This window comes from Colobus angolensis, unplaced genomic scaffold (assembly GCF_000951035.1).
Source record: "Colobus angolensis palliatus isolate OR3802 unplaced genomic scaffold, Cang.pa_1.0 Scaffold75, whole genome shotgun sequence".
Classification (NCBI taxonomy): Eukaryota; Metazoa; Chordata; class Mammalia; order Primates; family Cercopithecidae; genus Colobus; species Colobus angolensis.
In genome coordinates, this window is record NW_012121265.1 from 5321497 (window position 1) to 5334114 (window position 12618).

Consider the following 12618-nt stretch of genomic DNA (forward strand, 5'->3'; position numbering starts at 1 on the left):
GTGAAGTAAAACAACAACAACAAAAACCACACATACACGGTGGCTCAGGCTATCTGTAATACCAGCACTTTGGGAGGCTGAGGCAGGCAGATCACTTGAGCCCAGGAGTTCGTGGCTGCTGTGAGCTGTGACTGCACCACTGAACTCCAGCCCAGGCAACAGAGTGAGATCTTGTCTCTGACTAACAAACAAAAAACATGATAAATACATAACTGCTTCTAAAATATTAGTAATAAAACCACTTTTTAAAATACATATTTTTAAAGCTTCAAAGGTCTTATTGAGAGATGTGTACTTCTAAGTGCACTCAATTACAATTGTATATACTATAGTAGAACGTGTAGTTTAACCACAGGCAATGTAAAAACCTAGTTAAATGCAAGGATTGAGAATATTTGAGGCATTCTTGAAAGATGTTTAAAAAAAAAAAAAAACAAAAACACCTGTAATGGTGACATTCTGAGATCCAGAAGACAACCATGGCTTCACTAGACAAAAAGGATGAGACGATGATTCCAGGCAGAGGGAACAGTGTCAAGGTGTTTAGCAAGAGGAATGATGATACTTAGGAACTGAAGGAAAGCCAGGGAGGCTAGAACAGCCTTGAGGAAGGATGAGAAGGGTGTGGAAAAGATGCTGGAGAAGCAAAATTTTCGTTTTTATACTAAGAACAATGGAAACATGAAAATGAAAGGATCAAAATCACTGAACACTAAACTGGGAAAGAAATAAGAAGCAAATTTGAAAGCATATCAAACACTGATGTCAGGCTGTTGTCCACACTAAACATCTGCAAATGTGCCATAAATTGGCAATGTTTTCATAGTACTTTATTTAAGAACACAGAACAATACATAGATGAACTACTGAATAAAGAAAATATAAAGTGTGTGCAGAAAGAGTTAACATAGTAACCCTGACTGCTATCCTTTAAAAGGTGTGCAGACAAGATTGGCTCTTGCCTGGCTTCTGGGAGCTTAGATTTCGGGAGGGTTTTCACCATTCCTAGAACTGATAAGAGTGGCTCACTATGCCTAAAATGTTTGTACAAACAACACAGTTTATGCTGAATACCTGCTTTCCTTCTGAGAGTCTGGACTTTTGAAACATGACAGCAGGCAGAAGCTGCCTACATGACCAGCCCCCAATAAAAGCCTTGGTTATTTCTGAGCTTCTCTGGTTGGCAACATCCCGAATGTGCTGTCACAACACATTGCTGAGGAAATTAAGAGCACCTTGGGTTGACTCCACTGAAAGAAGACTCTAGAATCTTGTACCTGGTCTCCCTTCAACTAGCTCCATGTATCTTTTCCCTTTCCTGATTCTGCTTGGTATCTTTTTGCTATAATATAGCCATGAGTGCAACTATATCTTTTGAGTAGTTGATTCAGTACAACTGAATCTTGTGAGTGAGTACTCCTAATGAAAACTATCAAACCTGGTGGAGGAGCTGGTGGGGTGGCGAGGTTTGAGAACCATGACACAAAGTGAAATTACATACAGACTTATTTAAAGGCTTAGTTTTACTCTAAAATTAAAAGTGCATTCTTCTAATTTTTAATAAAGTATAAAACAGAAAAAAGCATATACTACATGACAATACTAGCATTTACTCAATAGTAATATGAAATTCAGATTTTTAGAAGTCTGATTTAGTTATACATTAACATACACCTAGCAATCACATTAAAATACACAAGGTTTTCCTAATAGATGCTTTCCTATAAAACAAAAGTGCTTTTCCTTAGATAATAGCCATTATGTTCAATTTCAGTACCATATAATAACATACCATTAATGTACACACCATAAATAAAAAACTTAGAAGCTCTCAAGTAGAAAACGGTTGCAGTTTAACATAAATATGGACTAAGTTATTACTAATTAATAACAATCTTAGGGCATAGTTACGTCTTTTAAAATGTTTAAACATCAGAACAATTCATTACTATTAAATACGTTTTGCTTTTTGCTTTCAAACTTTTTGGCATTTGCGATTTCTCATTCACTACTGTGAAAGTGGCACTGCCCCCTATTACAAACCCGTGTTTAAAAGCTGATTTAGAGGAAGCAAGTTGATTATGAAATTGGACCTCTTTCAAGGTGTTTTGAATTAATAAACACTTCCTTATTCAGTGGAGCATTTTTGGTTTTATGGTAAAATGAGCGGAACATTTCATGGAATTTTAAATATGCTGCTACATGTCACTTTGAGAACATAAATAGCACTGCTGCAGATACATTCAGAAGTACATCAAATAGTAATGGGAGAAGACATTTAACTACAAAAAAAGCAAATTTAGTTTAGGGACTTAGTGACAGCTTATTGAGCTCTCATGTGATCATTTCTGGGTATGTCTGCTTTTATGAATATGAACTGATCTTGCAATCAATATAAAAATCTTTTATTATCAGGATTTTCATATAGCAGCATATTACAGAAGTAATGTTTCTTTGAAATACAACGTTGAGACTAAAGCCTCTGTGAACACGCATCACAATGGCATTCTCAACTATTTCTCATGCTTTTCCTTTTTTCCAATATTCTTCACAAACCTGCGGCAAATTAAAGAAAAAGTTCTAGGGTAATCTCAAAAAAATATATATTTCACAAACGATATTCTAACAGCCAAATACAGAAAAACACTAGTCAGTATTCTCTACCACACTAACAAGTGAGTTATTGGGCCAGCAAATCATACCCAGTAATATGCTAATAAACCAGCTCTTCCATATGGTGAGAGGAATAGGGGATGAAAAGCGATTTTTAAAACCTCTGATTTGTAGCATTTGTTGATTTCCATGGTCTAAATACTCCCACTACAGCTGATTTCAAGATTACCACCAGCTCATAAAATTTCTTACATATTTAACAAATGGCTCTCACCAGCCTACAGGAGCCAGCTCCAACACACCACTGACTATTCCCTTCCCAGTGGTGCACAATTCTGACCTTGTAAGGTTCATTTTTAAAATAGTTGTTAAAACTTGTTAAATCTTGGCTCACTGCAACCTCTGCCTCCTGAGTTCAAGCAATTCTCCTGCCTTAGCCTCCCTAGCAGTTGGGATAACAGGTGCGCGCCACCACGCCAAGCTAATTTTTGTATTTTTAGTAGAGACGGGGTTTCACCATGTTGGCCAGGATGGTCTCCATCTCTTGACCTCAAGATCTACCTACCTTGGCCTCCCAAAGTGCTGGGATTACAGGTGTGAGCCACCGCGCCCGGCCGATTTTTGTGTTCTTACAGTTTCTTCCATAAAATTTATTATTTTAACCATTTGTAAGTGTACAGTTCAGGGTATTTAGTACATTCCTATTGCTGTGCAACCATTGCCATCCTCCATCTCGCAAAACTAAAAATGTACCCATTACACAATAGCTCCGCATTCTCCCCCTCACTAGTCACTAGCAACTACCATTTTACTTTCTGTCTCTATGATTCAGACTACTCTAAGCACTCTGTATAAGTGAAATTATGCAGTATTTGAATTTTTATGTGTGGCAAAAATTGTGAATTTTTTCACCTAGCATAATGTCCTCAGTTCATCCATGTTGTTAGAATAATTTTCCAAGGCTGAATAATATTCCATTATACGCATATACCACATTTTCCTTACCTATGATCCATCAATGGACACTTGGGCTGTTTCTAAATCTTGGTTATTGAGAATAATGCTACTAGATGTAGGTCTATTCAGGTTTTCTATTTCTTCATAGTTTAGTCTTAGTAGGTGTTGTTTCCAGAAATTGGTCTATTTCATCTAGGTTATTCAATTTGTTGGTGTACAATTGCTCATAGTACTCTTATAATCCTTTTTACTTCTATAGAATCAGTAGTAATGTTCCCATTTTCATTCCTGATTTTAAAAATTTGAGTCTTCTTTTTTCTTAGTCTAGCTAGCTAAAGAAATTTTTCTGGTACTTTCAGAGAATCAACTTTTGGTTGGTTGTACCCAAATTGATCTTTTCTATTATCCATTTTGTTTCTCCCTGCTTGAATCTTTATTTTCCTTCCTTCAGTTAGCTTTGGGTTTAGTTTGTTTTTCTTTTTCTAGATACTTAAGGTGTAAATTTTGATTAAGATATTTGTTTTTTAATATAAGCATTTATAATCATAAACTCTTCCTTAGCCCTGTTTTCACCATGTGCCGTAAGTTTTGTCACATTTTGCTTTCATTTTTCTCTTAAGTATTTTCTAATAATTACCTATGTGTTTTCTTCTTTGGTCCACTGGTTATTTAAGAGTGTGCTCTTTAGGCCAGGCGCGGTGGCTCAAGCCTGTAATCCCAGCACTATGGGAGGCCGAGGCGGGCGGATCACGAGGTCAGGAGATCGAGACCATCCTGGCTAACACGGTGAAACCCCGTCTCTACTAAAAATACAAAAAAAAATTAGCCGGGCGTGGTGGCGGGCGCCTGTAGTCCCAGCTACTTGGGAGGCTGAGGCGGGAGAATGGCATGAACCTGGGAGGCGGAGCTTGCAGTGAGCCGAGACCGCGCCACTGCACTCCTGCCTGGGCGACACAGCGAGACTCCGTCTCAAAAAAAAAAAAAAAAAGAGTGTGCTCTTTGATTTCCACAAATTTGTGAATTTTCCAGTTTTCCTTTGGTTATTGTTTTCTAACTCCATTTGTGATCAGAAAAGATACCTTATCTTTAAAAAAATCTACTGAAATTAACTTGTGGCATTAACTTATGGTCTATCCTGGAAAATGTCCCATATACAATCCTGTTGTTGTTGGGTAGTGTTCTCTTGTTGGGGAAGAGTGTCCTCTATATATTAGGTATAATTCTCCAACTACTATTGTAGAATTGTCTATTTCTCCCCTCAATTCTGTCAATTTTTGCTTCATATATTTTGTCTGTTATTAAGTGCCTAAGTGTTCATAATCATTGTATCATCTACATATTTTTTTTTTATTTTTTAATAAATGAGGTATTACTATGTTACTTAGGCTGGTCTCCTACTCCTGGCCTCAAGTGATCTTCCTGCCTCAGCCTCCTGAGTAGCTAGGATTACATGTGCAATCCATGCTCGGCCTGGGCTTTTTATTAGTATATAATGCCCTTCTTTGTCTCTTGTAACCTTTTTAGATTTAAAGTCCATTTTGTCTGATACTAACATAGCCATCCTAGCTCTCTTTTAGTTACTATTTGCATAGAATATCCTTTTCCATCCTTTCTATTTTAACCTGTTTGTATCTTTGGATCTAAAGTGAGTCTCTTGAAGAGAACATATAGTTGGAATATGTTATTTATTCATTCTGCTAATTTCTACCTTTCAATTAGAGGGCGTAATCCACTTACATTTAAAGTAATTATTGACCAAGAGGGACTTATCTGTCATTTGGCTATTTGTTTTCTACATGCCTTAGAGCTTTTTTGTCCCTCATTTCCTACAGTACTGTCTTTTTTTGTTTGGTTGTCTTTTATTTTGTAGTGAAACATTTAAATTCTTTTATTTTATTTTGTGTATGCTCTTTAGCTTTTTTTTTTTTTTTTTGTAACCAGGGGAATTACATTTAACATCTTAAAGTTATTACACTCTAATTTGAATTTATGCCAGCTTCAATAACATACAAAAACTCTGCTCCTTTAACACCTCCATCCCATCCCTTTCCGTTGTTGATAGCCCCAAATTATATCTTTGTACACTGTATCTCCAAATATATAAACTAATAATTACTTTAATGCATTAGTTTCTTAAATTACATAGAAAACAGGCCAGGTGCAGTGGCTCATGCCTTTAATTCCAGCCAGCAGTTTGAGAAGCCAAGGTGGGCGGATCACCTGAGGTCAGGTGTTCGAGACCAGCCTGGCCAACATGGCAAACCCTGTCTCTACTAAAAAAAATACAAAAACTAGCTGGGTATGGTGGCAGGCGCCTGTAATCCCAGCTACTTGGGAGGCTGAGGCAGAAGAATTGCTTGAGCCTGGGAGGCAGAGGTTGCAGTGAGCCGAGATTGTGCCACTGCACTCTAGCCTGGGGAATAGAGCGAGACTGTCTCAAAAACAAACAAACAAACAAAAATTACATAGAAAACAAAATGTGATGTTACAGTAACATTAGCTTTTAGAATAATTTTAAAAATATAGTAGTCTCTTAAATCATGTAGAAAACAAAAAGTTGAGTTAAACACCATTGTTACAGTAACACTAGTTTTTATACTTGCCCATGTATTTACTTTTACTGAGATCTTTATTTCTTCACAGGCTTCAAATTATTATCTAGTGTCTTTTCATTTCAACCTGAAGAGCTCCTTTAGCATTTCTTTCAGGGCAGGTCTATTAATGAACTCCTTTAGCTTTTGTTTATCTGGAAATGTCTTACTTTCTCTCTCACTTTTGAAGGACAGTTTGCCAGTCATAGAATTCTTGGTTGACAGTTTTGTTCCTTTAGTACTTTGAATATATCGGCCCACTGCCTTCCGGCCTCCAAAATTTCTGATGAGACATCAGCTGATTATTGAAGATTCCTTGTATGTGCTGAGTTGCTTCTCTCTTGCTTTCAAGATTTTCTCTTTGATTTTAGGCAGTTTGATAATAATGTGTCTTGGCGTGGTTCTCTTTGAGTTCATCCTACTTAGACTTCACTAAACTTCTTAATGTTTGTGTTCATGTTTTTCATCAAATTTGGGATGTTTTCAACCATTATTTCTTCAAATATTCTCTGCCAAAATGCATATGCTGGTCTGACTGATGGCGTTCCAAGGTCCCTTAGGCTCTGTTTCCTCTTCTTCAATCTCTGTTCTGTTTGTTCCTCAATCATTTCCATTGCCTTATCTTCAAGTTCACTGATTCTTCTTCCTGCCTATTCAAATCTGTCTTTGAATCTCTCCATGGCCCCTGACCTATGAGGGTTTGACTTATGATTTTTCAACTTTATGATGAGTTTATCTGGACATAATCCCACTGTAAGTCAAAGAGCTCCTTATGATTTAGGAAGTTATGATTTCTACTGAGTATCACCTTTCCACCATCAAGTCAAAATATTTTAAGTTGAATCATCGTAAGTCAGACACCATCTGCTGCGCTGCCAAGCATTAAACATACTTTCTCAACTTAATATTTTCAACTTACCATGGGTTTATCAAGCTTCACTATAAATCAAGGAGCCTCTGTAGTGAGTTTCTCCTCTCCGTTAGTCCCCACTTTTCAATTTCAGAATTTCTTTCTAGCTTCTATTTAGGTTTTCTCTTGTTATTTCCATTTTCTTCATACATTTTTTTTTTAAACTTTTTCCACATTTTCCTTTATTTATTTGGTATCTTTAAGACAGTGTTTTCAAGTTTTTGTCTCATAGATAGGCTATCAAGTATTTTTCAGAGACAATTTCTATCGGTTTACTTTTTTTCCTTTGAATGGGCCACACTTCCCTGTTCTTTGTGTATGCTTTGTGATTCTTTGTTGAAACTGAGAGTGAATTCTTGCTCCACTTACAAAGTATTTTACTTTTCAGAAGTGTATTTGTATATAAAGATATTTTTAATTTTTTTGTCACAATATGCTATAAAAACAATGTTTCCAGTAAACTGGTAGGTGATTATAAGCATCCATTCTAGGAAGTCACTGAAGCTGCTTAAGGTATGGGGTTAACCATGCACTCACCAAATAGTCTTTTAGGGGTTATCTTAGGTATGGAACTGGTAAACTTTGAGATTCTTAACTTCATGTGTAATGCCATTCTAAAACACAAAAGTCATCTGTCTACTAAAAAACAAATCAAAAACAAACTTCAATATCTCTGTATCCTCAACAGAGGAAAAGTCTAAACTATTAAAAACGCTATACAATGCATTTCACAATGTGGTCCTAACCTAACCTACCTTTGTCTCCTTTTACTTTTACCATGAACCCTTACAATCTTGCCACACTAAATTATTTACCTGTTCTTGGAGCAAGAATCCTACTCCTCTGTGCTTCCATGCTTGTTTACCTGACGCTTCCTCAGCCAGGATTGTCCCTTCTGCCCCATTTTCATTTTCAGCTGCACTCCTGCTCATTTTTCAAGTTCTAGCTCAATTGTTTCCTTCTCTGAGAAATCTTTTCCAATGTTTCTAGGCAAAGTGACTTATTCCTTTCCTCAGGTTCCATAATGCTTTTTATTCAATTTTGTTACATATTTCCTCAGCAGTTAGCAGAGTACCCTGCACATAACAACATGTTCAATAAATGTGATGTCTTGAACAAGAAACACTGGGATCCAAAACCTAGGAGATAAGATATCCACATTTCTTAAATCCATACAGATATATTTTTAGTAACAGGATTTAGCTAGTAGAAATATTTGAGTTCTTGATAAATCATTTGGTAATTTTAACATACAATCTATTACAATTCAGAAGCATCTGAAGTTTAAGTTGCACTGAAGATTTCTCTATCACTTCCTCTTTAAAGTTTAGTTTCAGAATATCCTTTACTTTTGTACATATATCGTCTATTCTCATCTTTACTATCACATGATTGGTGACCCTATCTCTTTTTTTTATCCACTCCAAGATTAGTGCTTCAATTCATTTAAACCTAATTAAATGGTACCTTTAATTAATTTCATTTACTCCCATGCTCTTTTTTTAGAAAGTAAACCAAAACAAAAATCTGATTAATTTTTGGAACTTCTAAAGCCAGTAAGTATAATCTACATCTTTAGAATCTGTAATACCATAAAAATGGATTTCCTAGTGTGCTTTGAAAAACATTAACTGTAATAAACCATTTTTTAATGAAGCAGGGTCAATGAAAGAATATCTGTTATATTTGGCATTCCACTGCAGTTAATGTCATTCAATATTAATGAAAGCCTAGTCACATTTCCTAATAAGAACTTTAAACCTTTATATCACAGTGAAAAGAGTATAAAATTAAGGTCATATATTTTTTTTTTAATAGAAAAAATTTAAGTAAACTTCAACATACAAAGACCTTTTAAAATATCTGATCATGAAAAAAGCAAATTATGCCCTTAGCCTCAGAGAAAAAACCATATACTAAATGCTGGTTCTTTAGATAGGCAGACCACTATCACTAAGCTTAACCCTTTATGAAAAGGTATATGTCATAGATTAGAGATTACTTTTAGAATCACTGAAGTCTTGCCAAATGTTCATTCTCCTATGAGCTAATGAGTCAGCCACTCTTCCAGTGACTATGCCAGAACAGTCTGTTAGAAACTAATTAAAGAGCAGATACCTTTATCAGAGTATGTGTGTTCTAATGCATGGAGATCAGGCAATAGGTGAATACAGTTTATGCAGCAGTAGGCGAAGAAATCAAGGATGACTATTTTTCCACATAGATCCTTGTAGACTGAAATAGGCTCTTCTGTGTTCAGCCATTCTAATCCTGAAATTTACATAAAATAAATTACAATGATTAAAGGGAAAAGGAATTTACCTGAAACTTTCCATTAAAATGTGATCTTTTTTTTTTTTTAAGACTAATGTGAATAGTCAAACACTTTAAGAGAAAGTAGCACCATTTAAAGGCTATGGCAGTTGCATGTTATTTACTGTTGTTTACTATGAACCATCATTTTCTATCAACAAAAGAAATAAAAGACATATCTGTATGACTGTGACTAAACAGATTATTTGTGGTTTGGAAGAAAAGACCAAGAAGGCAAATTAATAGAGATTAAAAGCCCAAAAAGGGAAGAAAGAAAAGGAAGGGATGGGGATACGGGTCAGGGAGCAGGAGGAATAGAGGATGGGAAAGCTGGCTATTATAATGCCGTCTGCAAATAAAGCAAGAAAAAGCTACTAAATTCTTTCAGAAAGAGTGTAATAGTCTGTGAAAAGGAGTAAGGGCAACACACTTAGGCACAAAAAAAAAAATAGGAAGAAATATCAAATAGTAAATCAACCTAATTACATAAACAACTAGATACAAATGGGCTACCAAGAATAAAGGTCAAGCTTAAGAATAGCAAGACATAACTAAACATCAAAAAGGAGTGAAATGTGTGTAAGGATAAACACACAAAATGCCCAAGCCAGTTTCCTAAAGGAGAAGAAACTGAAATATTCTGGATTTGAATGAGACCGTAAATACAAAATAAAATATGTTAAATGTAAAGTTAAGCAAAATACATTTATTGTTGTTACAGATTTCATTGAGGTAACATTAATATTGATGAAAAACGTGTTCCCTTTCCTCCAAAAAAAGTAAACTCTGTACTATGAAGAAAGATTTTGTTAACTAATAATAAAGTACAGCATCTCTATTTAACCAATTTAAGAAAACAAAGTTTACTGCTTATAAATAACTCAATGCAGCTATTACAACTATTAATTATACTTTGAAGCAGGTATTTAGAATAGTAGCAACTGAAAGCCAAAGTTGAGAGGAATAAGTAAACAGTAACAACTAATGACTAACAACAATAACTGTAGCTACTCAATTGTAACAAAATTCTAGAAAAAAAAAATCTGCAGATCAAACTAGTATTTGGGTCAATTAGTCCAAACTAATGAGGTTTCAGTATACAGTGACCTCAGTTATCCATTTTGCTAAAGTATTAATTATATACCAGATCAAGTGATCATGCAAAACTTCACACTAATTAATGTATATTTCATATCCTACTTGCAAAATATTTATGAATCTGTCTTGTATGACTTTTCTGTAAATAGTCAAGAGTGGCTTAGATCTGGAGGTATAGAAAGAATTACTACATCTCAGTTACTGTGCTAGATACTTACCAGACTTAATAATAATGTATTTTACAATAATAATAATTACAATGAATACAATAAAAAGGTGCTAACATTTAGTAAGCTTTCCTGTGAATTAAGAATTTTACATATATTACTTTCAATATAAATAATAATCCTGAAAGGTAAATAATAGTTCAATTTTGCAAGTGAGAAATATAAGCCTTGGAGGTCAAGTAACTGGCTCAAAATCACACAACAAAATGGAAATAACAAGGATCTAATTCCAGGTCTGTGTGAATCTATCCATTACACTGCACTGTCACCCATAAATACATAAGTCTTCTAAGAAATAAAGCATACAGTTTTTTAGATAAAGTTATGTTTATGACTTCTTGATTATAGTTTACTGCTAAAGAAACCAAGAAAATAGTCATTTCTAGCATTCTGTCCTCAATAATCGGGTCCAGGAGAAAATCATACTATGCTAAACACAAACCCTGAATATTTTATTGTATTTTTTTTACTTATGAGTCACAGAAGTCAAATCTCATGGGAATAAAATACACTCCCTGTAAAAACAAACAAGACTAGAAAATAAAAAACATTCCCCAAATCCCAGTTGATGGCCTGCTTGTTTATAACAGTGTACTTTATAACTACCTTCTGTACCAACATTTTTAAAAATCATCTATTTGTATAGATGTAAACAATATTTTAAAGTTTGATTTGATAAGCTTTATGTACCCAATTCTTTTGTAAGAATTCCACAATATTTCAAATCCAGTATAAGATTAATAATAGGAAAAATAAGCACTTCTCAAGGTGGGTAGTGCAAAAGGCTTGGAAAGACACCAAATACTGTGTTGTCAGAGGCTGGTTCCGGTATACCTCCCATGAGATAACTGAACTCTGCCACATCCAACCAATTAACTATACATGTGGTTTCAGTGTCACGCCAGGACACATGCCAGCATCACCAGGCAAAGCAATGCTACTCCCATCCAAAGAAGGTAAAATACGTTTTCATTTATCATGGCAAGATGTGCTTCACAAACATCCCTGCTGGGAATATCTGTTCCTTCACGCTCCGAAAGCTCACATAGCCAGGATTTAAACCCTGGAAATAGGCTATAATTGATTCTAATTTTTAAAAGTATTAGTTTCACGACTTTGAACGGAGAAGCACAGCACAGCTAAGAAACCAGCAAATCTAGAGTCTGTATAATCCAACTGGGGCAGTTATCAGCTGTGAATCCCTGGGCATGTTATTTAACCGCTCTGTGCTTCCATTTCCTCAACTGTAAAAGAGAAATGATACGAGAACCTCACTGGGCTATAGAGGTGAATGAATAAGGTAATATCCCCTCAAGTGTTTAGGACTGTGTGGCAAGCAGGGCGCAGTGGCTCAAGTCTGTACTCCCAGCACTTTGGGAAGCGGAGACGGGCGGGTCACTTGAGGTCAGGAGGTCGAGACCAGCCTGGCCAACATGGTGGAACGCCGTCTCTACTAAAAATACACACACACACACACACACACACACAAACTAGCCAGGCGTGGTGGCGCGGACCTGTAGTCCCAGCTACTCAGGACGCTGAGGCAGAGGTTGCAGTAAGCCAAGATCACGCCACTGTACTCCAGCCTGGGAGACAGAGCGAGACACCGTATCAAAAAAAAAAAGTGTGTTATACATGAAAAAGTGATCCGTAAGTGTCAAGATGATGCCGAAAGATGACGAGACGACACTGGGGAACCACACTGAATGGAGAGAATGGTGTGGATGTTGCAATCATTGCCACCGGGGACACAACACTTACGGAGTGTCTACTTGACTAATATCAGGCACGGGCGGGACTCAGGATACACAGGCGAGTATGTGGATCCCCATGCCAGGGAAACCCCCCAGTCGGTGGCCGCCTGGGGACCCCTGGGAATTGCAGAGTACGCGAGCAGCGGCCCACGTTA

At 36.1% G+C, this 12618-nt stretch overlaps 1 protein-coding gene across 1 annotated transcript in view; it reads right to left on the reverse strand.

Annotated features, from left to right (window-relative positions):
• NHLRC2 (NHL repeat containing 2) overlaps positions 1–12618 on the reverse strand; it is a 54883-nt gene that overhangs the window by 41575 nt on the left and 690 nt on the right. The window contains exon 2 of the mRNA XM_011927850.1: positions 9190–9342. Coding sequence (XP_011783240.1) covers positions 9190–9342 — 153 coding nt within the window. The remainder of the gene's footprint in view (positions 1–9189; positions 9343–12618) is intronic.